General features: G+C 44.4%; 1 protein-coding gene across 5 annotated transcripts in view; it reads right to left on the bottom strand.

Annotated features, from left to right (window-relative positions):
* Nucleotides 1-1,241: 1,241 nt before the first annotated feature.
* The window catches only part of SIPA1L2 (signal induced proliferation associated 1 like 2), a 235,123-nt gene continuing 210,031 nt past the window's right edge, over nucleotides 1,242-26,333 (bottom strand). For 4 of the 5 annotated variants that reach the window (XM_034949114.3, XM_034949112.3, XM_034949111.3 and 1 more), the window contains 5 exons: nucleotides 18,761-18,892; nucleotides 7,411-7,464; nucleotides 6,734-6,857; nucleotides 5,678-5,759; nucleotides 1,242-2,550 (listed from right to left, as the gene is read on the bottom strand). In XM_034949114.3, the coding sequence (XP_034805005.3) occupies nucleotides 2,404-2,550; nucleotides 5,678-5,759; nucleotides 6,734-6,857; nucleotides 7,411-7,464; nucleotides 18,761-18,892 (539 nt within the window). In that variant the 3' untranslated portion in view covers nucleotides 1,242-2,403. The remainder of the gene's footprint in view (nucleotides 2,551-5,677; nucleotides 5,760-6,733; nucleotides 6,858-7,410; nucleotides 7,465-18,760; nucleotides 18,893-26,333) is intronic. The other variant, XM_034949124.3, reaches the window with a different exon arrangement.

The following is a 26,333-nucleotide window of genomic DNA, read 5'->3' as shown; positions in this document are numbered from 1 at the left end:
GGAGCTATTCAAACAGCAGTGTTTATAATAATTACTTAAGGTAGCCTGTTGCAGGTACTTTTATTTCTGTCTTTCATGTTTTGAAGTGATCTTATGTCTGTCTCCCCATATTAGATTGTATGCCTGTGCACACAGGGGCCCTGACCGGTTGATCGCTGTTGGATTTTCAGCTCCTAGCATGCTGCCTGGTTCACACTGATGGGAAAGAAAAAAAAGGGAAGGAGGGAGGAAGGACAGTATCTATGTGGCCCATAAGGTCCTTATTCCCTGAAAATCTCCAGTCCCTGGCTGCAAATTTTGGATGTGCACCTGTGCATTTCATAGAGGGCAGCTGCATGAAACAGCCTTAGGAAGCCTACTGCTACATCCACTGTGAGAATGTTAATTGTTCAATATGCCTCTCATGTGAAGCCCATATGGAAAATTCCTTTTGGGGCCAATTCTAAGAGTCAGTTTGCTTCCTCTGAATTCTTGATATGCTTTCTGTTCTTCAAAGGTTGAGAAGAACGGACCTTACAGTGTTTCCCTTCACACCTGGATCCATGTTTTGTGTCTTCTGTCTTACATTGGATTCAAATTTAGTTTACCTCTTCCTGATAATTTTTCAAACTCTTACTGTTTTTGTTTGTTTTTTGAGAAGGAGTTTCGCTCTTGCTGCCCAGGCTGGAGTGCAATGGCACTATCTTGGCTCATCGCAACCTCTGCTTCTCGGGTTCAAGGGATTCTCCTGCCTTAGCCTCCCGAGTAGCTGGGATTACAGGCATGTGCCACCATGCCTGGCTAATTTTGTACTTTTAGTACAGACAGGATTTCTCCATGTTGGTCAGGCTGGTCTTCAACTCCCAACCTCAGGTGATCCACCCGCCTTGGCCTCTCAAAGTGCTGGCAACACCAAAGTGTTATTTTATTTTATTTTTTTAAAGGCAATCTTGCGTAAATTACTTCACTTGACCCACAGTTCATGTGGTTGTAAATGGGAACCCCACCTCCTACCTATGAAGGATAGATACCATTGGGGTTAAATGAGATGGATGAAAAGTTCAGAGAATAGTGTCCGCCACACAGCAGCTATTAAAAACTGCTAGGTACTCCTTCCTGAAATCGATCTGGGATTCTATGAGAAGGCAGCTGAACAGTATTTAATACAAATCAAGGTTCTAAATGACCTGAAATAAATTCACATACAGTCAGACTGTTGACATGTTAGATCACAAAAAATCTACAGTCACCTGACAACACCATTTCTTATGTGGACTTCTTTTAAACATTTATTAAAAAAGCAAAATGTATGTTCATCTCAAATCTAACAGTTAAAAATGGTGAAGCAATACAAACAATGTGTTACTAGCAGCATCCAGTCGTTAGAATCTCTCACCCTGCTTCTCGGTCTGATCTGTGCAAGCTCAGTCTCTTCTGAGCCTGCAGCTACCTCCATCCCTCATCGTAGTGCAGGCCAAACCAAATTTTATAAAATTAACAATTTAAGGTTAAATAAGCTTAAATAAGGGTGTTAAATACAAGACACTTCATCAAAGCTTCTGTACAAAGATAAACAAATCTGGCATTGTACAAGTGGTTCCGCTGGCTCACAGTACACAGGGAAGTTCTAGTGAGTAAGCAGATTCACTCTCATTTCTTTCCAGCAGAGCAACTATACAAAAGTGAACTAAGAGTTGAAGTGACTACTGACCACTCGGTGAGCCATTTACAAGGCATATGTATCTTTTTTTTTGTTTTTAATCAGAACACTGTTAATATTCAGGCACCATTTGTTCCTGCAAATAAATAAGTCTCTAAGGTAACTGCATCTGAACTAGTGTTAAACACAACAGTGCTTTTTTTTTTTTTAATCACCCCACAAAGCTTTTCCAACTATGTACTATGCCTCCTTTCTTATTGCTATGGTAATGTGGCTGTGGAAATAAAACTACTGTACATCCAAAAAAATAGAGCACCTTTAACATTAAAGTATATGTCTGATTATTTGTTCTCATGTTTATTTTACAATACTAAAGCCCAAACTATGGTAAATTGCTTTACATCTCTACCAGGTCACCTGATATACAGGAAATAAAACTCAACTATCTTCCCTCTTGAGGTAAGCCCAAGCCAGAGCATTGTTTTAGCAGAGTCTAAAAGAAAAAGGTCTCAACTGTCGCCAGGGTTTACATTCATCTTCACACCAGGAGTTACATTCACTCATCTTCACATCGGCGCTGCTCTCTGCCGTGGTTACCGAGAAAGAGTCGAGGCTCCCTATCCTGCTGTGGTGAATGGTGCTACACAGAATGGAACAGCAAAAACATCTACGATTGGTTGAAAGCACACAGAAAAACCACATGTTTGTGACTTCAAAGGGACAAGGGGCATTTCCCAGTGGTCCCTTGATGAGGTGCGGATTGGCTAAGATTTTTTGTCGATGGTGGTGAAAAACCATTCTGTGAATTTCCGCAGCTGAGCTGTCGCGGTCTGGGACTCCTCCTGCAGCCTCATGTTGTCCTGTCTCAGGTGCTGCACTTCTGCTTGGAGAACGGCCTTGTCTTGTTTTTCCTGGTCAGAGTAGAAATAAACTGAGTCATGGAGACTGATCGATACATTCATTCCTCCTAAGCTGGGCTACGAGAATCTTTGATTCTTATTTTTACTTATGTACTTTTTGAGGGGAGAAGGGGTGACTTTCTTTAGTGAGGGGACTTTTCTGATCCTGATTCCTGCTGATGACAAAGGGATGGGAATGAACACTCCACACACCCTGTTCTTTCATCCCACTCTGCTCCCATGGGGTGCTAAGATATCGCCTTTATATAGGAAGGGTGTTCATCATAGTTTATATTACCCTCTATCCAAAAAAGGGAGACTACAGGGAGGTTAAAGGTAATACCCTTTTGACAAATGCACAAAACTTTCTAAGTAGAAAATTGGAATTAGCAGAGCTGTTACATATGTTTATAATAAAATATGTACTTAGGTCTTTCATTCCATCAAGCTTCCCTGCTATACTATATTTCCATAATGACCCTTAAAGTCTGCCATTAAAAACTGTGTAAAAATAATCAAGACTTTCAGAAGAATCACATCTGGAGTTTCCAACATGTAGCAATAAAAAAATGTATAGCAGCAGTTTCAGCTCCCCCCCTGCTGAAAGGGATGCCTTGCCCTAAATGAATAGAGGGGTCACTGTCAGATTGTAACAATCGGTATTTCTGTAACGGGATCTAACTCAACCACTACAGCCACCACATGCCACCCCCAGCACTGTGCAGGAGCACTGAGTGAGGTGAGTGGACGCCCCCACCCTTGGCATGTCTGGTCCTGCCCTCAGGGCTTCCTCGTTTCCTGAGCCCTTCCAAGGCCCTCCTCAATACCACCTGCCTGGTCACTGGCCCAAAAGACACTGGTCCTCAGAGGAGGCCTGAATCAGAGCTGACCACTCACTTTGCTGTAAGGAGCAACTGCACCCCACCCTGGATAGATTCACTTCACTCTAAGAAGCAACTGCAGCCCACCCTGGATACTGACTCTCCCCGGACATTCCTCGCCACGACGCTCAGTCCCAAGACAGTCTGAGTCCCACAGCTCAGCACATCTCTGCTGCGACTCGGCTGCCCACCTCTCCACATCCCTGCAAACCTTTTATTGTGATCCATGGAACTTGGATTCTGCCATGAAGACCTTGTGCACACTCAGTCTCTCCTGAAATTCCTTTCGTCTTTGTGCTCTAAGTGAATCCTGGCTCCCTCCCAAGGACACCGTCCCCAGCAGCTCACTATGGGGGTAGGGCAGGCAGACAGTGCATCCTCTATTGTTCAGGCCAGATCTCCACTCCTTCCTACAATTCCAGCTCCTCTAAAAAACGTGCCATTAGGTCATGAGACCTGCTACCCCTCCTGGCTGCAATTATCTACTGTATCCCCAGTTCCAACCATCATTACGGGAAGATTCTAGAACCTGGTTTGCTCTTTTCTCCCCATCCCACTCCTGTCATCTGTGTTGATGATTTCGAATCCACTGAGATATTCCATCTGACACTCTGGCCGTTCAGCCTCTCCATCGCTTTCTCTCAGTGATCTTCAAACTCCACCCTCCTCAACCCCCACTCCCATGACCACATCCTATACCATGCTATTGTCAATGACTGCACCTCTTCCTAAAAGTTTCAAGTTCCTACTTCTTGACCACCACCTCCAGTCTTTTAAAAATAATTTCTTCAGTATCCACTCCTCCAGTAATGATAGACTCCATCAATCTTATCAATCTTACTCTTATTTTCACTGTCCACCAACACCTCCAACCCAGCCATTCCCCAGCAGTGACATTATTTCTCTTCAACCAGCCTGGACTCCAGGTTCTTTGGTTTATTCATGCCCTGTACACGCCCCAGGGTCCTTGTCTCTCTCTCTCTCTCTCTCTCTCTCTCGTCTTGATTTCCTGTCTAAACTTTAATATTGGCTAAATTCAACTCTCCAACGATTCTACACTTGCAGCTGGAGATAAGGTGACCAGCCATCCCAGCTTGCATGGGACTTTGCCGGTTCTAATATGGAAACTTCCACATCCTAGAAAACTTCTCCATCCCGGGCAAACTGGGACAGCTGGTCACCCAAACTGGGGAAAAAACACACAACCAGGAAAACAGGTATCGCTTTAATTTATGCTCCAAATTCAAATGTGCTTTAGCTTTTTTTTGGCAAGTCTCCCAAATATACCCAGTTGGTTTACACGCTGTGGTACACCCATATCCTCTATCCACAAAGCTCTTATACTCCTTCCCACCACTCTTAGCTCATGACTAGAAAAAAAAGAAACAATCAGAGAAATTTGCCAACATCTCTGTCTGGACCCTGTGTATGTGAATGAACGTGTGCATATATGAACACACGCATGTGCACACATACTCTGCTCCACTCTGGTAACTATGTATGAGCTGTCCCTACTCCTATCCAAGGCCAGCTCCCTCCTTGTGACTAGATCAGAACTCCACCCACTTGCTCTTCACCCTCATCATAATTTCCCTCCCAACTGAATCCTTTCCTCAACATTCTCACCAGCTACAATTTCTCCCTTCTTCATAAGCCAAACCAAACCATCACAACAAAAACCTTCCTGTGATGCCCTCCCGCTTGCTACCGCACCCCATTCCGTTTCCCTGGACAGCCAACTGGCTCTCCAGCACAGGGCTGATGGAACAGGGCTCAGCCAAGTATTTGTGGGATACAGAATTTAATTTCTTTTGAGGACAGACCATGTGCAGGTTGATGTGTACAGCAGAAGTTCTAAGGGCTGTGAAGCTGATTCAAGACAGGGGACAGGACTCAGAGAGACCAGGCTTTCTGGCAGCAATGGACTCCTCTGAGGTCAGCTCATACACAGTTGGCGCAACTGATAACTCACTGAACTAAAAAATGCTGGCTCACCATGCTTCTACTACACACTGAAGATTAGCCACACCAAGGGCTCATCCTCATTTACTCATATCCATTGAGATCCCTGCATCCCAAAATACATCAGCTGCAGGTCAGCAGATGGAGTGAGACCTCAGGAGCACCTGTTTGTATTTATCATTGGTTTTTGTGTAAGGCAGTTTTCTTTCCTGAGTGTCTTCAATTTATCTGTAGTAGTTATAAGGGGCTGATTTTATAAGAGAAACAGTTCTGATTATGCTCTTCCAATTGATTACCTTCCGAAGGTCAGTCTGGAGTTGTCGAAGAATTAATTCCAGCTGATTGACTTTCCCGGTCAGTGGTGATGGAGAACGCTCCCTAGCAAATAAGGATAGAATTAGAAAGATTCAAGAGAGTCAATTGAGCATTTTTGTTGGTCAAGTTTTCACTCGAAAAAATTATTTCATGTGCTTAGAGCCCAGCAAGCAGATACATTATATTATGTCAGAATGGGAAAGTGTCCACATTGCTGATCTAGTGGAAAGCCCATTCTGGGACTTTACTGATTTAAAAAGAGATGCAGAAACGCTATAGATAAATGAGTTGGTAGGAAAACAAAAGATATATTATTTAAGTTGGTTTATCCAATGGAGACAAGGAAGACCCAAATGAAGTCCTGGGAACCAGTCAATTTCCCCAATTTGCCTTTCCCTATGATAACAATATTATGAAGCTCGTTACCAATGTGAACATGCAAGTTAATGAAGTTGATTCCAAGTTCTATATTCAGCTCACATAGAAGCTGGAATTAAGAATGGATGACACAGGTAAAGAATACACATTTCACAGGGAATGAACATGTCATGAATATCGGGGAAAGAGTGGGGTGTTCCCAACATATTTCAGTGGAAGGCATGAGGCCGGATCAAGGACCAGGTTCTGGGAGGGGCCATGCCCTGGGCTGGTGAGCATGTGCAGTCTGGCAGGTGGAAGGCCAATTGGCGAGTTATCCCTGCATGGTGCTGTTGCAGTAATTCGGCAGCAGACGCTGACCTTGAGGCCTCTTCTTGCCCTCTCTGACAATGAGGCTCGTCACCGTGGGCACAGGGTCACAAGTCTTGGCAGGCAGGGTGTGCCCATGGAGCAGAGTGGTCATGCAGCCAAGAGCGGTCTCCCACAGCAGGGCAGGGAGCCAAGTAGTCCCACTCAGTCCCTTCTCTGGATTCTTCAGGACTGGGAAAGGGCACGGTGCAATATGGTCGCCCGCCTGGCTCAGGTTTAGTCGGTTAGCCGAATCTTGGCTAATCATGCCTGGAATAGCAGGAGGGAGGGGTCCACAGGGGCTCACATACCCAGTTGTGTCCATGAACTCTTTGCCACTGCCTGGATCTACACATAAGGGCAGCTCTTGGGCCCCTTCCAGGTCCTGCCCATGCTGCATATCTGTCAGGGTGCAGAAGGATGCCACCCTCTGGTCTGGGGAGGGGAGAAACACACACAGAAAGAAGGGTTAGTAATCAATGCAAGGCAATGTTTCTTTGTGGAAATGCAATAGCTAAATAAAATCTTCTCCCCCCTTCAAACCAGTTACTGCCTTGTTTTGGAGCAAAACAAAGAAAAACAAATTCAGGCAAGCTTCTGAGAAGGAGAAAGCATGGAGATTGGCTGTCCTCCTACTGGGCTGTATGGCCTATGCACATAACAGCCATGGGGACAATTAGCAGACACTGGATTTGCTACAGCCAATTTGCTTTCTTCTTTCCACATCCCAAGAAATGCCAAAGCTGCTGGCTATGCATGAAATAATAGTTGGATAATGACTCGACTGACAGAACCAAGGAGAGGGACCTCTCTCTCAAGTTCTCCCCAAACCCGGAGAAGGTTCTGGAGACAGAACAGCCAGGACACATGTCCTGCTGTGCACCCCCAACCCTCAGGGCGTGAATAACCATGCAGACGTGCAGACACATGAAATATACAGAAAAGGTTACAGGATATCAGGAGCCAACGAGCAGCCCCAGACAATCACCTAGATAGGACGTGTGGTGACAGAGCAGCCCCAGTTCTTCATCTGAGTCAAGACCTGAAATAAGATTTAGAATTTTCCTATGAACAGGAGTATCTCTCTATACTTGAGAATCTCGGGGGCCCATAAAATGCGGTTGTGTGAAGTACAGTGTGTGTGTGTGATGGACCAGCGGAAACCCTTGAGAGCCAATATCATGTAACTCCAATGCAATGAGATGACACATTTCATGTTTTCACTGTTGGTTGGAAGCGGGGCTGTAGGGTACAACAAAGACATGTGGTATGCCATATACACATGGATCCAACCATGAGCATACACAACTGTGGGCTTACTTAAATGACTCACTCCACAAATCCAAAGAGAGTGGTGGTAAGAGAGATTAGCTAAGTAATCTCACTAGAAACCCTTAAAGGAAGATCTGAGGGGCTCAGTATGTATAGCAGTAGCACCAATGATCAGTATGACTACAATGCCTTATCTTAGCACAAGGACATTTTTATTCTTGGCACTAGGAACTTAACATTCAATGTTTTAAGAGGTCGGAAGGAAAGGGAATAGAATAGTCTTAAGAATGGGTGCCAGACTGGCCCGGCTCCGGGGGCTGAGCACTGACCAAGAACAGCAATCCAGAAATGCTGAATGGCATGCAGGAAAATATTCTGTTTTTGAACCACGTGGAAGTGAGAACCTCACAATCTATTCCATGATCACTTCACCCTCATTCCCTGGAGTCTCTCTGCTTGGTTTCTGAGCACACGTATGTATCTACAGTAGGAATCTGAGGTATACAGCAGGCGTGTTAGTGCTGTGGCAGTCCTTTTCCTATGAATTGGTTAATGCTGGAGAGACTGCACTTGGATCCGTGTCGGGGGTGCTCCGCTCTTAATTTACCCCACTCTGCCTCCCTCTGGCTGCTGGACAAGCCTCCTAATGAGGCTACCTGCTTGTTTGCTTCATGGCAGGTCATACACTTCCAGTTAATTAAAAAGGATGGTCACATTGAAGCTGCCAGGAACATATGAAGGAAAGCCAAGGCTGTAGGCTGTGGCCATGGTGCTGAAAGCACCGTCAGTGCCCTGACAGAGGCCTGGGCCCTCCTGAGTGCACCCAGCTACTGACTGCATTAAGAGTTTTCCATCCATGTGGCTCCATTTGCTAACACACCTGCCCTAGGCAGGCAGATGTCTTTCAACTAGTTCTGTAAAGCTCCACACATCGAATCTTCCATAAGATGATAAACATTCTATAACTATACATTCCTGAGCATCATGTTACCAATTTGGTACTGCATAGTAGGCTTTTTGCATAAAGTAATTTGCTATTTAATTAAGATCAACAACATAATTGGGGCCCTGCCAACTTCTACATATGATGTGACGTGCACAGCAGAGCTGGGGGCAGAATCCTGGCTGGGCTTGAGCTGCTCTAGGGGCTGGGTGGGCAGGTCTGGGCTGCAGTGGTGTCCAACATAACCCTCTGTTCTGTAAAGAGCCCAGAATATGGGAACACATCACATTTTAAAAAATCTTTAGGAGATATATTTTTATTCCATAGTGACTTTACTGACCAGAAAAGGAATGGAAAAGAAAATGGATAAAAATTTGTCTAACTCTTTAGGAGTTTCATTGACTCATCCTCGTTTTATGCAAGCCAGTGATAATTCAGTTACGTTTCTTTCTCAATGTATTTGGGTCTGGTGGTGAAGTCTAAATACATGGATGAACATGCCTTAGCTTCCTTCAACTGTTTTTACCTTAATTGATAAAATACCCACATATTTAACAGAAACAGAATTTCCTACAGGCAGTCATTCAGACATCCCCTAGGGAGAAACAGGGTCCTACTGGTCAGGAGGCAAGAAGCCAAAACTAGAGTTTTGCCAGCAATGTAATTTCACAAACAGGATTTCACTTTCGAATTGAAAAGCCTGGGAGGCTGAAATGCAAAGAGGATGCTATTTGATTAAGTACAGACACCAAACTACTTTATAAAATAGCTAATCTTAGAGACAGTTTCCAGTGGAAGCTTTATGCCCCTTCAGCTTATTTCTGATGATAAATATTCAATAATCAAGCAATTACTGAGATAGAATCAAATGGCACCAACAAAACCATCAGAAAAGACAGGCGCAAGAGTAGGAGCTTCATGTACGTGGTCACGGTTGGTACAGATCCAATCACCCACACTCCACACGTGGAGCCTCTTCGGTTTTCTTTCCCGTGAGAGCAGATCTGGCTAAGGTGGAACGCTGGGCATGGCTGACACACAAAACAATCCATCCTTTAAAATAATCTTTTAAAAAACCTTATTTCAATGTCAGTTTCTTATTTTTAGTGCATTTAGCACTAAACAAGAAGATGAATAGTCAACAGGCTATTCCAAATCCTAGAGCCAAGATGGCAAAACAGATGACTGCAAGTCACTCCCATGACCCCGTCTAGGATGCCTGCAGCACCAGGAACATAAGGCCAAGGCTGGATTGGCGGGGGTGAATGGTCTGATCAACATGTCATGTCTATTGAACATAAGGCCAAGGCTGGATTGGTGGGGGTGAATGGTCTGATCAACGTGTTATGTCTGTCCAACATAAGGCCAAGGCTGGACTGGTGGGGGTGAATGGTCTGATCAATGCGTCATGTCTGTTGAGGGTGAGGAATAGGACAATAGTGCCTGCCCCAGATACATGCCAAATGGGACATCCAAGTAGGAGGCTAGTTGAAATTAAACCTATTTCCACAAATAAAGCTGTTCCAATATGTCTTTGTTAGAACTGCAAACTAAAGACAAAGTAAGGTTTTGTAGCTACATGTAGAAAATCAAAAGTTTTGATTCTGACACCTGTGCTTATTGCATTGCAGAAAACTGACTTAACTGGCCACTAGAAAAGGAAAAAAGGCTGCACTGTACTGTTTTCCACCTAAAATTCTCTGGTTTAGACTTTTGGAAGCCCATCCATGCATGTAGAAAGATAATGGTCTAGTATCTGCCTATGAGTAATTAACAAGAAAAAGTCCTGAAATTATTCTTTATTTAAGAAACAACTACTGCATTGGCCTGAAACCATTTCAATTTACTTTTGAGATAATTTAAATGGATTTACTATTCCAAATTTGACTTTGCATTTTTCATCCATGTGGTAGTCATTTTTCTTTCCATTTTTTTTTTTCACTAATTATGTTACCACTAGGAGTTACTCAGTAAGTCACATTTTGTTTATACTTGCATACACACACTCTCTCATACACACAGTGGTCAAATATCAATAACTGTAACAACTTTATCAACTTTAAGCTGAAGCTTCATAACAGAAAAAGTTCTCATCATAAAAAGGGATGTTTATTATGCTCTGTTTAAGAAACCAAGGGCCTAAAGAACACAACAAATTAAAGATACAGACTTTGAATTTTTGGAAAATACGGTTATGTGGAGCATTTCATTGCCACAGTGGTGCCTGGAATGTGAATTGTTAACTCTGCATGTGTCTTTCACATTGATATTTGCACAGGAGCACACACACATCCATGCTCCCAAACAGCTATGGGAAGATGGCGATCTCTACCACCAACTGGGGAAGTCTGGAAACCTAGGAGGACAGGCCTTCGTGGGGCAGCAACATGGAATCCAGAGTCTAAGATCACTAGTTGGTGATTTTACCTCTGAAGCCTATGTTCACTGAAAACAACATTATCCATTCAACAAATGCTAAAAACACACCAACTGCCTCTTTCTGATATTCTGATGAATGAGAGCTACTCAAAATCCTAGAGCTTTTGAAGAGACTCCACTTCCCTTCCCCAGCTTCACTGTTTGACCCATAGCCAGGTTTTCTGGTCGGGTTTGTTCCCATTACCATGTTTAACGGGGGACGAAAGCCATTATATACATTATCAGGTACCCCCAAACTTGACATGATTCTACGTAACAAAGGGTATGATAAGCACTGCAGGGTGGCAGAACTATGATCTTATTACTAGACAGACCACCAATTTCACTTAGGAATTCTGACATGTAAGAAGGACATGTCTTGCCCTCCAACAAACAAAATAACTGCATACATTAAAACAAAGTCTAAAATGTGACTCCGCCAGCTTTTCAAACTTGACCTTACAGCATGGGGGAGGCACAGGGCATCCAACTTACTTTTGCCTTCTTAGACCTATGAAGGGCTGTTTGTTTTTTTTTTTAAACTGTTTGGGTAGAGATATGTTATTTGATCACTTATTAATTTTTTTAAATGCACAATATTTTTCTATTGGAAGCTTTTTAATTCTTTTTAATAACTTTCTGTCAGCAAATTCTCAGGAATTAGATTTCTGGTTAAAAGGTGGGTACAGTTTTCTGGCACTAGTAACATATTATCATATTGCTGAACAAAAAGATGGATCACTTTATAATCTTTATAATGATACCAGCTGTGAGTATTCTTCATAGCTTCCTAGAGTTATTGTATCATTTTTCATATTCAAAAAGTGTGAGCTGGTAACTCATTATTCTTTAAATTTACATGTGTGGTTGAACATTTTTCACCTTCTTATTTATTGTGCATTTGTCTTTTGTGAAATTTATATTCACATTCCTTGACCATTTGTTTACTGTGGGTTTGGTGTTTTTTTGCTGGGTAAGTTCCTTTACGTACTTTAGGTATCCTGGTTTTACCTATCACATTCTTTAGAAATCTTTTCCTAAAGTCCAATATTTCCTCTTTTATTTTAATATTCTCTTTCAGGCTCCCATAATTCTAAATATTTAAATACCTTTATCTGACCATATTACATTCTATATGTTCTCTCACTACTCCATAATTAAAGCATAATCTTGCTTCCAAAACCACAATCTTACTTTTACTTTTTCTAAAATTGACTTTTTAAATACCTAAATCCAAATGGAATACATAAATTCCTTACCCATGTAACTCTTATATTCAGATTTCTGTCTGAGCTCTTAATTTTTCTTCAAAAATTCTTATCCCTATTTTTGAATTATGCTGTTTTAATTATTATTAAGTTATAATAGATCTTTTGGTTGAATATCATTTGCCTATTTTCCAAATGGAGGCAAATTTAGTTTTTCAACTATTTTTCTTGAAATTGCATTAACTCTACAAGTTAATTCAGGAAGCACCGTCATCTTTACTATGAAGCTTTCTATCCATTTCTAGTCTTACATATTAAGACTTTTCAGATATTAAAGCGTTCCTTGGAATTCTCTCATATTTCCGATGGTTTACTTCTCAAAGAACATGTTAATTCAATCTTACTGATATTTCTAAGGTGTCTTGTGACTATTACAGTGGAAAGCTGTCTCCAAAGACAGCTGCCAACAACTCCTCCCTGTGTGCACCTGCCATCAAGAGGCAGAGGTAGAGTCTATGTTGCACCCCTGGAATACCGGCCTTGTGAACTACTTTGGCCTAAATAGAATGTGGTGAATATAATGTTCTGGGACATTCAAAACCAGGCCTTAAGACATCACAGAGCTTCTGCTTTTGCTCTTCTAATTCCTTAAGCCCCCATGTGAATAAATACAACTACTCTGCTGAAGGCAGGGGTCCCACTAGGCCTCAGCCATTCCAGACACAGACAGGTGAGTGAAATCTCCTTAATGCTCCAGATCCAGCTGAGCTGCAGCTGCATGCAGCTGCCTGAGTGACCCCAGCTAAGATCACATGGAGCAGAAGAACCACCCAGCTGAGCCTAGTCAACCCAGAGAATCATAAGAAATAATAAGCTATTGTTGTTTTTAGCCATAAATGTTGGGGGTGGTTTGTTACACAGCAATAGGTAACTGAAAAAATTAATAACACTTTGAAATTATACTTATAAAAATATATTTCAAAATATCTAATTACTTTACCTATTTTATAATCTCTAATTAAACTTCATTTTGATCTTTTGTATTTTCTATGTATAATACCCTATCTAAATTTCTTTTATCTCCAACATTTATCCCTTTTTTTCTTTGCATTCCTTGTTTAAATGTCAAAGATTCCAGTATAAAAATTAAAGGGCACGGTCTCAAAGAGTACACTTGCTTAGTTTCTGGACATAAGCAATCTGCTTATAAACATTTTCTATTAAGTACTATGTAACCATTTGAAATAAAGTAGATATTAGTCTTTGGGGGTATCTCTCAAATCTTAATTTTTGAAGAAATAGGTTCTAATTCTATTAGATATACTTTTTTGGGACAAATTGATATAGCTTTTAATTACTTCACCTACTGTAACTTTTTAATTAAAGTTTTTCTTTTATTAAACTAAACTCTTGCCAATAACAATGAATAATCTTTTCAATTTACTACTGAATTTCATCTAAGCTTTCTCATACTAATATTAAAGACTGAGATTGTCTTATAATTATCTTTCCTGTGTGTACGTGTTTATCAGGAAAGAATCCTTTCATGCAAGAAGGCTGCTTCTGAATTTCAAAATATATATATATATACGCAAGGGCATCATTACTCTTTGAAACTCTGAAAACAATTAACTGTAAACTTATTATTTTCAGGTAATATATTTGGTATTTGGGGATATTCCTGGGTGACTTTTTCAATGCCTTCCACACCTGGGCCTTTGACCGTTTCTTATGCTCCCTGCAACGTTTTCTTGCAAGAAATAATCTAAGTACCTTAACCACCAAATGTATTCCTATATAGCTACTTGACGTTCCTTAGTAATTAAAAAAATCTCTATGTCTCTTTTTTAAAATGTCACCCAGAGAACATATTAATTAGAAAATATAGAGGACTGAGATCCACTTGGGGCCAGAAGCTGGGTGGTATACCAGTATTTTGTGCAGAAGGAACCAGCCAAGTAGCCTGCCAACGTTTGCAGAAAATTAAGTGATCAAGTGCATCATCTTATACCATTAAAGACAGAAAAGAAATTTTCTGGGTAAATAAAGAGCCCCACAACTGGGATCAGCCAAGGTGGGCAGAGGCAGTGTGTATGTGCTACAGTGAATTAAGGAGGGTGTTCTGAGCTTGCATCTCTAGATTGTCCTTTGACAGGTTTCCTTCTGCCTCTACAGCTAATACTGTACATTTACATATTTAGATTTACAGGAAACCAAGTTCTTTAGTAAGGACAGGGTCTCGTCTTGACCAGATTTTATGGTTCAGGCTGGCCTGGTTTGCATTATGGTGGGGAGTGCAAGACCCCAAAAGATCACGAGGTCTCCATAATCCAAGCCAGGGAGAGGTAATAACATTCCTATCCTAGAGGTATCTGGGGTTTGAGGGGTAAGGCAGAACCCACTGTCCTCTGCAGGGAGATGGCACAGTTCTGCACAGGTCATTTTGGTCCCACTGTCTTCTTCTCATGTTAACTTAACCTCCTTTCTAACATGGTTCATTTGTACTTTTTTATATTTTGGATCAAATTTGCTACTGGTTTATCAATCTTCAAAGAAAAATTGAGGTTGTTAGTTTTATTTATAAATTGCAGTGTAATTTCAATTGCCAGTTGCTTTTTTTTTTACAACTTACTTCATTCCTTTTCTTTGTGTGTTTTTCTTTCACAGTTTTTGTGGAATCTTTTTAAGTACAGTTAAGTTAGTTAATTTTCCCTTTTCTTCCATTGAAATAAATGCTTCTGAAACATATTTTTCTTTAAAAGTTACCCTCTCTCTGGGTGTAGTCCAGATTTACAAAGCATCTTTTTCATGATCCTAAAAAAATTGCTCTTGTCATATTCATTAATTCTTCCCAGCATAATTATTATTACAGTAACATTTACAACTTTCTAAATGGTCAGATTTTTGTGTTTTGCTTCTCTTTTTCTTATTTAATTCTATTATCACTGCCTTATGGTCAGCAATGTGGTCTGGAAACACGCCTCCTTTTTGGAGGGAGCTTACTGAGTCCTTGTGCACAGAATACCTGACTCTCACCCACAACTATACTGTTTATTATGGTCCTTGCACGAATAGAGTTTAAACATTTAAGTAGTCATGATTTGACAGCTTAATTTGGTGCCTCTGCTCTAAATTGGTATAGTATAGTGGTATAGCAAAATCTAAATTCTTAAATTCGCGTCCAATGTCAACTTTAGCCCTTAAATGAAGGTGAACATATCATATGCCAAAATGTGTAGCATAAACGAGGTAGACCAATGGGGGAGAGGCAAGTCTGCCAGGGATCAATTACACTATTGGATTTTATAGGGATCATGGGATCTCAATCCAATAGGCAGGTAAATTCCATTTTCCAAGCCTATTTTCAGATATACTAACTGAAATAGGGGCACAGGATTATTCCAGGGAAGTCTGAGGCAATAAGCCTTTTGAACTGCCTTTGTTAGTTTGCAGCAATAACATAAACAAGTACATGGACATGTTTTGGGTTATCTTTTCTTTATAATGTTTACTCTAGCTCAGAAATGGCCTTGAGAACTGGTACAAAAAGATAAAGTTATGAGCAGGGCAACTGGGTTATCTACCTGAAGACATTTCTCTTTAAAAGTGCTAAGGAGATTGATCACGGTCATCACCACCATGCAACTCACGAGACAGGGGAGCAGGTCACTGGGATATAACCTGAGGCAACGCTGATACAAGGGAACCTGATTAGCCAAAGGAGGTACACATACTCAACCGAATTTTCATAAGCTGGCTACTATCTCACCATGACATGCCACCCTATGGAGCAGCATCAAAAATTAAACACAGCATTAACTCCTTCCACATTATTTTATCTATCAATGTTAGAGGTCAATGCTAACTCCTCCCACATTATTTTATCTATCAATGTTAGGGGTCAGTGGTAACTCCTTCCACATTATTTTATCAATGTTAAAGCTCAGATAACCAAAGTCTTCTCCTTTGGCAAATAGAATATTACATTATTTTCTGTTTAATTTAGGCATTCATGTACCTGAGGGCACTGGCTAGGGAGAATTTCCATGTCATACTTTTTCCCTTCTGTGCCAACTACCACCCATACTCTTACTTCAGCTTAGAAATACTTGTTGATAATGAAACCACAGAACTAGAGGTTTAGGACTAGATGAAGCTTTCCTTACAGGTTCTTTGGTTCTTCATTTTACAGATGAGAAGACTGAAGCCCAAATTAATTCAGCACATGTCCAAAAGGATTACTATTTAACATTCACCAAGTTCATATTTGTAAAAGACCTAGAAGAGTATTGGGACAAAGTGTGGATGTCATAGTAGTTAAGTGACTTGTCCAAAGGCCTATGGCCCAGAAATGGCTGAAGTTATGACCGAAATCCCTAAATTGATCATTCAGTCCATGCACCATTTTGCCTTCTCTAATCCCCTGGAAAAAAAATGCATTTTCTAGCAGTCATTCTATTCTGAAGGAACATTTGAAAGGGGTGGAAGGGAACCAAGTAAAGACATAAACAAGGGTAGATACAGAGATAAGGTGATAAATATTGTTTGAAATCTGAAAGGTGATCACAAAATGCAAAAGGATATAAGAGGTTGAGAGCTGTGCTATGAGCTGGGATAGTTCTGGGCTGTGTAAAACTGTGTGTATTGAATACCTACTTACTCCTTGTTACTAGCGCTTCTCCTTTGGTTATCTTGATATATATTTTTGATAAATACAGATAAAATAATAAAAGAGGCAGCCTTCTCTTAAGAGACAGGCATGCGAATGAAGCAGAATTCAGTGCGTTCAGTACTCTGCAGATAGTTACACAGTGAGGCCACACAGAGATCTTATCTCTGGTCTTATCTCTCCTGGGGCAGAAAGATCTGGTCAGAGTGAGAGACTGTAGTGTGTAAAGAACACCCCAGGGAAAGAGAAAATGGTGTTACCTCCCCTCTGGGTTGCTCTGGACAGAGGTAAAGACAGCGTCCCTGTGCTCTGGTGCTGGGTCATGCCCAAGAAAGTGCTAGAAGCATGGGGAGCCCAGGAAACAACTAGACCACCAGCCTGGGGCTTCTAAAATATGCAACTAACTTCTGGTAGCATCAGAGAATGAGGGTCTCCCCACAAGGCAGACAGGCAGACGGCTCTTCTGAAATTTCTACAAGGAGTGAGTGGTTTGTAAAGAAAGCAGTCTCATTCCTTCCATTTAGGGAGCAGTGAGCGCATATTCATGTTGTAGAAGCTTCCTCCTAGCAAGCTGCCTTTTACCTACTTCCCTTGTGTCCACTTGAGAGTGGATTCCAACTCCTGTTCCCAGAGGCTCAGAACCAGAGGCACTGATACCAACTGGGTAGAGTGAAGCCACCATCAGGCCTCCCTAACGTATTACGCTAGTCACAGATGAGGGGCAGTGAACCCTCAACCTTCTGCATTTTGACTTCAAATGCACCTCCCATCCTGGGAAAAGAATTTGATTTTGTTTCCTGAGGCCTGGTGTCACAGGTGATGGGGCTGTGCTAGCAGAGACTGAGAAGGGAAAAGAAATGGGGAGTGAGAAAGAGAAGGAAGGGCCCTCAGGCCTGAGAAGGCAGCAGTGGACTCGGGCACCTCCAGGATGCTGTGACTCAGTTACACCATGAGAGTCTCACAGAGCGCAGGGCATTAAACAGCCCCTACTAAAATGATCCTGCCTCCTTTGTCAGTCCTAGCTGCCAGGTTCCCCAGTGCCAGAGCCTGCCATCGTAAAAACTCACTGAAGAATGCAGCGGCAAAGGGCAAAAAGTCATAAGTCACGATCCCGAGGGCCCCAGGTTTACACAGTATCACCGTAAGGTCCTGAGGCTGCACGTGAAGCAAGCATCTTCCTTGTTTTGTCTACCTTTATCTGTGAGCTGGACAAAGGTGTTCCTGAAGGGGTAGCCTCAACCAAAAATGACAGAAGACAGTGTGGCAGCTGGATGGCTCTTAGAGATTGGCTAGCCCACCTACCCTCACTGACCCACATTTTAAGAGGAGGAAGCCGAGGCCTCGACAGGCAGAGACACTTGCATGGGTCAAGCCAATCACGCTGGAGTCTGTGTTTACGCCAGGTGAATGGACTCCTCGGCCTGTGCTCGTCCGGCGAAGCCCAGCAGCTCCCGCCTCCTAAATGTGTCCCCCACATTATACCTCAGTACGCTATGAGGAAAGACGCAAGGTGCTCTCCATACAATCACCTCTACTTTTCAGATAGGAAACAGAGGTCCCACCCAGGTCACAAATGGTGCCAGAGCTAGAATTCAGGTTTTCAGATTTCTTGCCTAGTCCTCCTTTTACTAAATGACATGATCTCCCTCAGGAAATGTCCTCACAGCCCAAGCCAGCCCCTGCTTGTTTTCATCATCCAACAAGGCAAAACATTCAAAACTTTGACCAGACGATGGGAGACAGACGGGCTCCCCTAAGATGCCGCATAGGCCCTGCAGGAAAGCACTCCCAGGATAAGGGGTGAGGCCAGAGGCTGGTGAGTCTTTACCTTCAAATGCCCGTGCAGCGTCCACGAGGTGGGTCCAATCTAACCCTGTGGCTGTGTCCGGGAGGGGCATCAGGCCGGGATCTGCGCACTTGGACTTATCTGATAAGGACCCATCGGAGAACCAGAACTCATCTGAACAGAAACAAAACCAGAGTCAGTCAGTCAGTCACAGCACAGGCACCATCCCAGAGTGAGTCAGAACACGGGCACCACTGTTCCTCCCAGAGTCAGTCAGAACACGGGCACCATTGTCCCTCCCAGAGTCAGTCAGTCAGAACACAGGCATCACTGTCCCTCCCAGAGTCAGTCAGAACAGGGGCACCACTGTCCCTCCCAGAGCCAGTCAGAACACGGGCATCACTGTCCCTCCCAGAGTCAGTCAGAACACGGGCACCACTGTCCCTCCCAGAGTCAGTCAGAACACGGGCACCACTGTCCCTCCCAGAGTCAGTCAGAACACGGGCACCACTGTCCCTCCCAGAGTCAGTCAGAACACGGGCACCACTGTCCCTCCCAGAGTCAGTCAGTCAGAACACAGGCATCACTGTCCCTCCCAGAGTCAGTCAGAACAGGGGCACCACTGTCCCTCCCAGAGCCAGTCAGAACACGGGCACCACTGTCCCTCCCAGAGTCAGTCAGAACACGGGCACCACTGTCCCTCCCAGAGTCAGTCAGAACACGGGCACCACTGTCCCTCCCAGAGTCAGTCAGAACACGGGCACCACTGTCCCTCCCAGAGTCAGTCAGAACACGGGCACCACTGTCCCTCCCAGAGTCAGTCAGAACACGGGCACCACTGTCCCTCCCAGAGTCAGTCAGAACACGGGCACCACTGTCCCTCCCAGAGTCAGTCAGAACACGGGCACCACTGTCCCTCCCAGAGTCAGTCAGAACACGGGCACCACTGTCCCTCCCAGAGTCAGTCAGAACACGGGCACCACTGTCCCTCCCAGAGTCAGTCAGAACACGGGCACCACTGTCCCTCCCAGAGTCAGTCAGAACACGGGCACCACTGTCCCTCCCAGAGTCAGTCAGAACACGGGGACCACTGCCCCCTCCCAGAGTCAGTCAGAACACGGGCACCACTGCCCCCTCCCAGAGTCAGTCAGTCAGAACACGGGCACCACTGCCCCTCCCAGAGTCAGTCAGTCAGAACATAGGCACCACTGCCCCTCCCAGAGTCAGTCAGTCAGAACACAGGCACCACTGTCCCTCCCAGAGTCAGTCAGAACACGGGCACCATTGTCCCTCCCAGAGTCAGTCAGAACACAGGCACCACTGTCCCTCCCAGAGTCAGTCAGTCAGAACACAGGCACCACTGTCCCTCCCAGAGTCAGTCAGAACACGGGCACCACTGTCCCTCCCAGAGTCAGTCAGTCAGAACATAGACACCACTGTCCCCTCCCAGAGTCGGTCAGTCAGTCAGAATACGGGCACCACTGTTCCTCCCAGAGTCAGTCAGTCAGAACACGGGCACCACTGTCCCTCCCAGAGTCAGTCAGTCAGAACATAGGCACCACTGTCCCCTCCCAGAGTCGGTCAGTCAGTCAGAATACGGGCACCACTGTTCCTCCCAGAGTCAGTCAGTCAGAACACGGGCACCACTGCCCCTCCCAGAGTCGGTCAGTCAGTCAGAATACGGGCACCACTGTCCCTCCCAGAGTCAGTCAGTCAGTCACAGCACAGGCACCATCCCAGAGTGAGTCAGAACACGGGCACCACTGTCCCTCCCAGAGTCAGTCAGAACATGGGCACCATTGTCCCTCCCAGAGTCAGTCAGTCAGAACACAGGCACCACTGTCCCTCCCAGAGTCAGTCAGAACACGGGCACCACTGTCCCTCCCAGAGTCAGTCAGAACACGGGCACCACTGCCCCTCCCAGAGTCAGTCAGTCAGAACACGGGCACCACTGCCCCTCCCAGAGTCAGTCAGTCAGAACACAGGCACCACTGTCCCTCCCAGAGTCAGTCAGTCAGAACACGGGCACCACTGTCCCTCCCAGAGTCAGTCAGTCAGAACACAGGCACCACTGTCCCTCCCAGAGTCAGTCAGAACACAGGCACCACTGTCCCTCCCAGAGTCAGTCAGTCAGAACATGGGCACCACTGCCCCCTCCCAGAGTCAGTCAGTCAGAACACAGGCACCACTGTCCCTCCCAGAGTCAGTCAGAACACAGGCACCACTGCCCCTCCCAGAGTCGGTCAGTCAGTCAGAATACGGGCACCACTGTCCCTCCCAGAGTCAGTCAGTCAGTCAGAACACGGGCACCACTGTCCCTCCCAGAGTCAGTCAGTCAGAACACAGGCACCACTGTCCCTCCCAGAGTCAGTCAGTCAGTCAGAACACGGGCACCACTGTCCCTCCCAGAGTCAGTCAGAACACGGGCACCACTGTCCCTCCCAGAGTGAGTCAGAACACGCGCACCACTGTCCCTCCCAGAGTCAGTCAGAACACGGGCACCACTGTCCCTCCCAGAGTCAGTCAGTCAGAACACAGGCACCACTGCCCCTCCCAGAGTCAGTCAGGAGTCAGTCAGTCGGAGCACAGCACAGGCAATGCCATCCCCTCCCAGTGAGTCAGTCAGCACAGGAACCACCACCCCCTCCCAAAGTGGCCAAGATAATTTTTCCTGCTCTTAATGGAAAAAGAAAACATGAGGCTGCAGTTGCCCAAAAGGGATCTAGCTGGAAAAATGGAGGTTTGTAAAAAGCAGCCGAGTCTGCACTAGTGAGAGGTTGGCCAGCATGTAAGGGCAGGGATGGCAGGAAGATTAGAATCAAGCCTCTGTACACTATTGTAATTACGCGGTTTTCTTCCAGGGGGCTTCTTTTGAGTACATCCAGGTCTGACTATTGCAAGATAAATCCTCATTTTCTTCAGGGGAGACCTTCCTCTTTTTAAAAGTGTTGCAGGGTTTACGTTGCTGTAAGAAGTATTGGAGCAATCTCCGTCCTGATTCATAAAGCTTACTGAGGAACACTTCTAAGCTGAGCACCACAAACTTGAGATGCCTCAAATACCAATTGATTACAAAAATGTAGTAAGACCAACTTTGCTTTTATCAATACATGAGACTGAGGATGCTATTTTATATACAAAGCACACACATAGTGGTTGGATTACCTTTCTGACTTAGTAAGGTAGTTTTATCAATGGCTAAAGCAGAAACCACTCACCCATCCTGTATTCAATGTTGGGTGATTTTCCTCTGGCTATGAATGGACCTTTTCCATTTCTTTTTCTCCTTAAACTCTCATCAAGGTACTTAAGTGTTTATGTCATTAATAATACTCGTTGTTAAGAACTTATTACGCATCTGAGGACAAGTTCTAAAAAGGCTTCAACTGGACTTTAATGTGCCTTTTCTGAACCTGCCCAGAACACTGCATGCAGCTGCTTGTGAACACATCTGACTAATTAGACCAATCAAAATAATGACCACCTGGCTGTCTGAGCCTGCAATTATGTTAAGTAAGGGGGCATAATTAACCAAATGCACCTGTAATTTTTATTCCCACATCCTTTTGGGTAGCTGTGAAATGCTGGCATCTGGACTAAGACAGCTAGTAAATTTGGCCTTGACGGAGACGGGCAGACTTTTGAGACTCTGGACAAATGCAGCTCTTACCCAGATCTCTAACAGTTACAGCTACGCCAATTTTCCATGCTACCTACCACCTTTAGAAGTTGGGGTAATATTCCACCTAATTATTCCCTGCCTCTATTTTGAAGGGAACCCAGTAATGGATATATTGTCCACATTGTTTCCACCCTCCCTTCTCCACATGCTCTTCTTTGAAACAACACTGGTTCTTCCTTGTTCTACTTGTTCTGTGTGTGATGTGCTTGTCCTTGCCAAGAGGTTAACCAGCAGAGGAGGGAAGCAGCAACACAGGAGTGGGAGGTGGGAAGGAGGGCACCCAGCACTCACTGTTTCCCAGGAGCATCCTTGCTCCCTACTGGGCAAAGACTGGGCTGAACTGGCTGTCGGGTCCTGTCTCAGTTGCTTAGGAAGAAAGGGTTCCAGAAAGGTAAAGAAAGACCCTCAAGTAGAAAGGTAAAGAAGCCCAGGAATCTTCCTTCACTTAAAAAACACTTCCTTCTCTCTCTGCAACTCATATGCTGCTTTGCTCAAGGCAAGTTTTCTGCACCGAGTGTAAAGAAATTAAATATGGAGGCAGCAATTACTTTTGTCACTGATTTCCACATGGCTGGGCTCTTCAGGAAATGGTGCAAGAGCGGCATAGCCCTGTGAGGGCCGCGGAGGTCAGGCAGGCTGGAATCTGGGCCCACTGCAGCACTGTCCTCCCTCCTTCCCTCACTGGAGGGGAAGCATCAGGGAGCGGAATGGAATTCTATTCAGATATACGGCCATTTCTACAGAAAGTACATTCTGTTCATCATGTTTTACTAAGAAATGCCAACTCGTGAATTTTCCTTGTGTTTATAAAGAAACAATCCTTCATTCCAGCTTCTGGCATTCTTGAAGGCTAAAATCAAGCCTAACACACATTCTATGTGCTACTTTTTCCCCTAAGACCACTATACAGCAAGATCCTTACTTGGCGATAACAGGAGACAGGAAAAGAGAAAAATAACACAGTAGACAAGAGGGGTAAAATGCAATGAGAACAGAGGGGATGGCGGCCAGTGCCCTGATTCACAAGCTGGGATGTGAGATTCATGTCCCTTGCTTCCCCTTCCCCTGGTCCCTCCTGCAGCTGTGTGCATCTTTCCCCAGTACTCAATAGCGTGGTTTCCTGACAGTCTTGAGTGAAATAAGCTCTGACAATTCCTAAGCACCTCTAAAGTTCCTGATACGTGGCCATTCATAATTTTGCCAAGGCACAAACATGAATCTTGGTGGCCCACAGTGCGTGAGTGGGCCCGGCTGCCCACGGAGCAGGCCAGCCAACCAGCTCTGAAGTTCTCTGCCTGCTACCCCCTACGCAATGCATGCAGAGACCCCACACAATGTGGCACTAATGGCTCTCGGATCTGAGATGGTTTCGGGGTGTATATTTCACAACCAAAGGCAAGCCCAGACAACCCCTCACCACTTTAAATTCGTATGGCTGGCCAAGCAGGGAGCAGAAGCAAAGGACATTTGTTGGTAACATTTTTTCTTTATTACAAAATATTGTCCCCCCTCCTCCAGTGGTGAATGGGACTTCTATTTGATACTGCAGAATTGGCAAAGAAGGTTAGCACAGATGAGATGTCTCCTTTTCTCATGAGTTTACCTGAAGCACTGTCCACTCAGCAGTCTACCACAATGTATTTGATAAGTGACTACTGCCTGCCACGTGATGGGGGCACAACAGTGGGTAAGGCAGACAAGGCCCTGCTCTCATGAAGCTTTACATCAAAGAAAAGACAATAAATGAATAAACAAGAAAATACAAGGAGTGATTAAGTCTTCTGCAGAAAGCAGAACAGGGTGATGTGACTGTGAAGCTTGGTGGCACATTTGGGGGAGGCCTGTCCAAGGAGGGGACACTTGGCTGAGACACAAATGATGAGAAGCTTCTTAATGAAGAGCATAGTTTAGGAGTAAAAGCTATGAAAATATGGGGATTTAAATCTAAAATCCATCATTTTTCCATAAGCAGGAAGACTTCCAATGGCAGTCTTGTTAGACAAAGAGGCACCTATAGATCTCCATGAATAATCAACATGAAAAACACATACATTTTCTTTTCCATTGATTAGAATATCATGTAACTGGGAAAATTACTATTCTGTTTTTGTTTTTTTGAGTCTCTGACACGGTCCGGATGTTGTCCCCTCTAAATCTCATGTTGAAATGTAATTCCCAGTGTTGAAGGTAGGGCCTCGTGGAAGGTGTTTGAGTCATGGGTGGATCCCTCATGGCTTGATGCTGTTCTCATGATAATGAGTGAGTTCTCGTGATAGTGAGTTCTCGTGAGATCTGGTTGAGTGTGGCATCTTGCCATGGACTCTGTCTTGCTCCCTCTCTTGCTATGTGACACTCCTGCTCCCCCCTCTACCTTCCACCATGACTGTAAGCTTCCTGAGGCCCTCACCAGAAGCTGATGCCAGCACTATGCTTCCTGAACAGCCTGAAGAACCAAAAGCCAATTAAATCTCTTTTCTTATAAATTACCCAGCCCCAGATATTTCTTTATAGCAATGCAAGAACAGCCTAACACAGATTCTAAACTAGCCAAAATTATATGCAATACTTTTATCACTACCCCCATCACCCAGATGATGTTTACCGAGCATCTTCTATATTCCAGGAACTACTGGGTACTACATCAGAACCTAGGGAGAGAATAACTAGTAAGACACAAGTTCTATCCTTCAAAGAGCCCTGTCAACAAACAGATGAATACTGTTGGTGTTGGTCTGAGAGGGGTTTGGAGTAGGATATGCACAGTGCTGGCTGAGCGCGGTGGCTCACACCTGTAATCCCAGCACTTTGGGAGGCCAAGGCAGGCAGATCACCTGAGGTCAGGAGTTCGAGACCAACCTGGCTAACATGGTGAAACCCCATTTCTACTAAAAATACAAAAAATTAGCTGGGTGTGGTGGTACATTCCTGTAATCCCAGTTACTCGGGAGGCTGAGGCAGGAGAATTGCTTGAACCCGGGAGGTGGTGGCTGCAGTGAGCCAAGATCACGCCACTGCACTCCAGCTTGAGCAACAAGAGCGAAACTCCGTCTCCAAACAACAACAACAACAAAAGATACACATAGTGCAGACCTGAAGGAGCAAGAGCAATTGATCACCTGTGCTTTGTGATGCCACAGTGGCTGGAACTGTCTTGTCTCCTCAGTTGTACGGTTTTATACGAAAGGCATCATTTGCCTCAGGTATCAAAGCCTGTTATTTTAAATCCAGCTCTCCCAAGCCTCAGGAGCCCGTACAACTCTTCTGGCCAATTAAGATAAGACTGTGGCTGGGCGTGGTGGCTCATGCCTGTAATCCCAGCACTTTGGGAGGCCGAGGCGGGCGGATCACGAGATCAGGAGATGGAGACCATCCTGGCTAACACGGTGAAACCCCGTCTCTACTAAAAATACAAAAAATTAGCCAGGTGCGGTGGTGGATGCCTGTAGTCCCAGCTACTCGGGAGGCTGAGGCAGGAGAATGGCGTGAACCTGGGAGGCAGAGCTTGCAGTGAGCCGAGATTGTGCCACTGCACTCCGGCCTGAGCGAAAGAGTGAGACTCCGTCTCAAAAAAAAAAAGAAAGTGCCAGCCTAGGCAAGTGGGTGGCACAAGTGTGGGGCACATTTGCAGGCTCCCCACATGAAGCACGGTGACCTCCTGGCATAACAAGTTTCTCACAGAGTTTTTCCAAATGGAAACCCGAACCAATTTTGCATATGGTATCACATACCAATGTCAAACAAGATGAGACATTTAGTGAGTAGAAAACAATAGTAACTGAATTTACTTCATACCCATAATATTTCTTGGGAGTTCTCAGGATGAGTTAAAAAACAGGAGAGAGGGGAGGACACTGTCTGAAAGCATTTTTTGGGCACAGTTGGGTAGATGCCATCCTACCTCACTTCTGGAGAAGACGCTTCTCCGTGCTCACA

The sequence above is a fragment of the Pan paniscus genome, chromosome 1 (genome assembly GCF_029289425.2).
Source record: "Pan paniscus chromosome 1, NHGRI_mPanPan1-v2.0_pri, whole genome shotgun sequence".
Classification (NCBI taxonomy): domain Eukaryota; kingdom Metazoa; phylum Chordata; class Mammalia; order Primates; family Hominidae; genus Pan; species Pan paniscus.
This window is presented reverse-complemented; position numbering and strand designations above follow the sequence as displayed.